This window comes from Rosa chinensis, chromosome 4 (assembly GCF_002994745.2).
Source record: "Rosa chinensis cultivar Old Blush chromosome 4, RchiOBHm-V2, whole genome shotgun sequence".
Lineage (NCBI taxonomy): Eukaryota > Viridiplantae > Streptophyta > Magnoliopsida > Rosales > Rosaceae > Rosa > Rosa chinensis.
The window spans coordinates 40,569,491-40,574,662 of record NC_037091.1 but is presented as its reverse complement, the minus strand read 5'-3'; the positions used below and the strand labels follow the sequence as shown (position 1 = coordinate 40,574,662).

Below are 5,172 nucleotides of genomic sequence, written 5' to 3'. Positions count from 1 at the left end.
GGTGGCCGGAAAGCGGCAAATCAGAGGAAGAGAAGAAAACGGCCGAACTGAGAAGAGAGAGGTCGGGGGAGAGGAGAGAGAAAGAGGAAGGGTGGGTTTCCGGAAATGGAAACCTACCCTAGGTAACTTTCTATTTTAATCAAAAATTTCTATGAACAGTAACTTCACATTTTTGGCCACAACTCTCGTATACTAAGTCCGATTTTTACGCACCACATATGCACGCGCTCGGTTTAACGTCCCCTACAACTTTCATGAAGAACCTTTCCTCAAATTTTGACCCGAACGAAAAGTCAACTTTTAGGGCCACTAAACGTATTGAAACGATAGTAAAAGTGAAAATAAAAGTCGTTTACCGTCCCAATGACTAGTAAACGGGTAATTGAGATGCGGGACGTTACAGCATTACTAACCGAAAAATGCACATTATGGGATCAACAATCAAATGTAGAATTATTTACTTTTTCAAGTTATAACCTAACGCCAATAAAAAAAATGAATGCAATTGAGTAATTTAAATATAGGCAGAAACTTAAACAATCATAAGCCATAAACAAATAAAATATAACCGAAACTTAATGAATGATTAAAGTGCAATCAGTACTTTGCAATCAATAGAAAGCCAACTAATCACATATAATTCCAAATCAAACGGTTCCTATTTTAAAAGGAACAACTAATTCATAAATATAATTAAGATAATAGTGATCCTTCATTCTCAAAGGAAAATGTTCTTTTCAATTCTCATAGCTGAAAAGTAATATGTTTAACAAGATAGATAGAGTTATGTTCATTCAAAGAATAAAAGACTTATCTTCATATCTTAAGCATTCCACAAGGAAATATCCACCAACATATTCTACTCTTAAGATCGTTGGAAAATTTGGTCGATAGATGCTATTTTCGTCACCGGATTTCATCTCCTACAAAATCACATAAATACAATATATTAATAACAAATAACAATTATCATTTCATTGTGATAATAGACTAAAATACCAAGAATCATAACACTTATCTATTAGATTTGTAAGCTTCAGGAGGACAGATCATTCAAAAAGAGTTTGTGGTTGAGGCGTGTAAACACTACCCTTAAGAGTAGATTTTGCCCCTAGGAGATAATGTCTCGGTGTAGCAGGTTTGTGGCGCCCTACCCTCCAGGGTACAACAACCGTTAATCCTTGTAAGCGTACACTCGCAAACTTGGATCCTAAAAATGCTTGATTTTTTTCTTTGGCATTATGGAAGAGTAAGAACAAGGAACACTCTAGAATATGTATGAACTCACTAGAGAAATGGCTATGGAGAGGACTATAGAAGATAATGAATTTCATTGTTTATAAGACCAAGAAGTGATACGTATATATAGTAGATGAAAAGGCTTAGAGATATTATGCAAATTTAATAAGATAATTATTGGAATATTGTAACTCCCGTAACCTTAATATGCCATAATATTATGCACATAATGAAGTAGTAACGTTTTAGCATAAATGTATAGTAAATAGTTTTTCAAAGTATTGGGAGTTACACAAAGTATTTTGAAATACACAATCAAAATTTCCAACAAAACCCACCGACACTTTTATTTGTATGAAAAATTTCAATAAATAGACATGATCTTTACACAACATACACACACCATCCGAGCTTAACAAACCTTCACCTTTTTCATATCTCTAGCATTACATATTTCCTCAATTTCCCTTGTTTCAATGAATATGTTGTGGGATCAAATTCGACAGTCTCAGGATGAAGATGATGAAGAGATGATGGCCACCAATGCCATTGTCATCGCAGCAGTTGCAGAAGAATCTGGAAACCAACGCTGAGGGCTCAGTTCTCATCTCGGTCGTGCACCAAATGAGGAGAGACTTAGAGAAGAAAGGGGCAAAAATTTGATGGCCGACTACTTTGTCGACCGGCCAGTGGTCAAAGATTGAGAGTTCTAAACACGTTACAAGATGAGTCTCAATCTCTTTAAGCGTATATCTACTAACCTTTGCTAGTATGATCGTTACTTTGTTCAAAAGTTAGATTCTAGCAAGAAAGTCGAACTACTTCCGAAGCAGAAGATGACAACTTCCTTGTGAATACTTACTTACGATGCTGGGGCAGATTAATGTACTGAGTATTATCGAATGACAAAATCCACCGCCATCGCAGCCCTTCAGTGATTTACACGAGGAATTGTTGATCTTTACTCAGTAGAATACCTCCGCGCTCCTACTGCTGTCGATCTCAAACGACTTCTTGCCAAAGTTGAGAGGAGAGGTTTTCCAGGAATGATTGGGAGCATCGATTGTATGCATTAGCAATGGAAGAATTGTCCGACAGGTTGGGCTAGAGAATATAGTGGTAGGAAACATGTCCCCACCATCATCCTAGAAACAGTTGCATCTTACGACACCTGGATTTGGCACGCATTTTTTGGAATGCCCGGGGCATGCAACGACCTCAACGTCTTGACAAAGTCCCTGTTGTTTGACGAGCTTACCACCGGTAGAGCACCTCATATCCAATTCCAAGTGAATAATAGAATTCACAATTTAGGCTACTATCTCGCTGATGGTATTTATCCTCGATGAGCGACTTTCTTGAAAACAGTTCGAAATCCTCGACGCCCCAAGGAAATCGAGTTTACAAAGGCTCAAGAGGGGTATAGGAAGGATGTGGAAAGATGTTTTGGTATATTACAGTCACGCTTTGGTATTGTTAGAGTAGCTGCTCATGGGTGGGATAAAGAGGACATTCGATACACCATGTTGACTTGTATTATATTACACAACATGATTGTCGAGGATGAACGATCTGAAGACAACGATGATGAGTTGGAGTCCAATGATGAAGAGGATAACAATATGAGGCCCAGGATTGCTGAGGTATGGGATGGACCTACTAGTAGAGACTTTGATCCTATTGGTAGAGATGATCATAATTTGAACGGATTCGTGGACCGATACCAAGAAATTAGATCTGATGACACTCACTCTAACCTTCAGGAAGATCTCATTCAACACTTTTGGGAAGTTCAAGGCAACATACGTATCTAGATCTGCTATTTGAATAATTGGCTACTGTCTAGTTATGTGTTTTTAATTATGTTTGTGTGTGTTTTCATTTAGTTTTTATGTTTTTAATTATGTATGTGTGGTTTTCATTTAGCTTTTATGTTTTTAATTATGTATGTGCGCTTTTCATTTGTAAGGGTATTCTTGCTTGAGGACTTCCTTCCGATATACCCACATATTCAAATAAAATTTCATTTCATCAATCTAATATTACATAAGTGAAAAACCAAGCATTGGAATCATAACAGTACAACTATTTAAATTATATAACTCTATAATTTTCCTAATCCTCATCTTCATTAGGAATCCAATTTGTGTTTGACGGGTCATCCATATGGTTGGGGTTGGTGGATTCACCCGAAGAGAAAGGTGGGGAAGGGACTCTACGGGTAAATGGTGGTTGTGGGAAGTTAGATCCACGGGTTGCATCTTCATCTTCTTTCTCTGCTATTTTTTTTTGTTTTCTTTGCCAATATTTCTTTTTGGTTGGCGTCATTTTACTTGTGTCTATCTCCATAATTCGCTCTTCCCTCTCTTGAATTTTGAATTCCCTCTGTTGAATTTTGAATGCCTCGTTTTGCATATCTATTTGCAAGCGTATATAATCTCGTTGTTGTTGGTCATGGAGATATCGAGCATATTCCTCATCACGTTTCTCCTTGGCCGACAACATTGATGTTTGGTTGATTGCTATAGTCTCCACAACGGATGTCAGATGACTGCAATCATTAGATGCCTTCTTTCCTTTCCGGATAGCTTCTTTGGCAGCCTTCTTTCCTTGAGGCCTCACCGAAGGATTGGGAGTTACATCGACATTTACCTCATTTGTATCTATGTCCAAGTTGACATGAGAATCAGGAATGGATTGTTGTGTGTGCATCCGTTCAGTTCCTCCCATTGAGGTTTCTACAGTCGAAGAGGTATGGCTTGGAATGTCACTAAATTGTTGAAAGCCCTTAACAATCTCATAACATTCTAAACTAATGAAATCACCTCCTTTTGGCCTTCCTTTCGATTTGGTCATCGAAACTCTCCACAAATCTTGTGCTTGACGTTGCTATGTTAATTTAAAAAAAAAAAATATATATATATATATATATAAATCAATTAAATCCATCTACATCACCTACTAACTTTAAGTATAAGGTAAGTATAATGTATCAACTAATAATTTTAAGTATAAAGTATGATTATGAACTACTAATTTGAAGTCTGATTATCAACTAAATTTTAATATACACACTAATAATTTAAAGTAAATTATCAACAAAATATATCATAAACTAATTTAAAGTAAAATGTATCAACTAATGAAATTTTAATATAAACTAAAAGAATCATAAAAATTAATATTCGTGTTAGACTACAAATTCATATCTCATCAATCATATTCGCACCACTCTTGTACCAAGTTTTTGCTTGCCTTAACACACAATGCCAAGCATAAAGTTCGACTTTCAAGCTTTTCCACCTCCCTTGAAAAGCTTGCAATGATCGGACATATCCATTCCAATGTTCGGCATAGTGTTCGCGTACTTCTATCCATAGATCATCTTTTCTTCGTTCCGTACCCTTTGCCGGATCTTGGCTAGCAGCCCTCCAAGACTTGCACAATTGAATGTCTTCCATAGCCCGCCAACGTGTCCCGTCAATACTTGGATCTGCTATGGGTTGTACGCTCGTATTGGCTTGTAGCTCATATTGGAATAAAAATTTTTTTAGGTTATTATCACAAATGGTACATGAACTTATCCTCTATTTTATCGATCGTACCTAAACTTCAATTTTGATCACAATCAGTACCCAAACTTTTCGACTTCATTTTAAATGGTACCTAAGGCCACCTTCGATCACTATTCCGGCCAAAAAAGCCAAATAAATAAAAAAATTCAAGTTCAAGGCAAGTCTATTACCAAAAAATCATCACTATATATGATCGCAACCCTTGAAATCATAAAAAATCATCACTATGATCGCCTCACATGCCGTTTTTAGTCAGAATATTGACAGGATGTGGCTCTAGGTACCATTTAAAATGAAATCGAAAAGTTCGGGTACTAGTTGTGATCAAAACTGAAGTTCAGGTACCATCGATAAGATT

General features: G+C 36.6%; 1 protein-coding gene across 1 annotated transcript; it reads left to right on the top strand.

The window, feature by feature from the left end:
* The first annotated feature begins 2,435 nt into the window (after positions 1 to 2,435).
* LOC112199307 lies at positions 2,436 to 3,053 on the top strand. The gene is made up of 2 exons (XM_024340342.1): positions 2,436 to 2,502; positions 2,608 to 3,053. The coding sequence occupies exons 1-2, from the start codon at positions 2,436 to 2,438 to the stop codon at positions 3,051 to 3,053; spliced, it is 513 nt and encodes a 170-aa protein (XP_024196110.1).
* Positions 3,054 to 5,172: the final 2,119 nt, after the last annotated feature.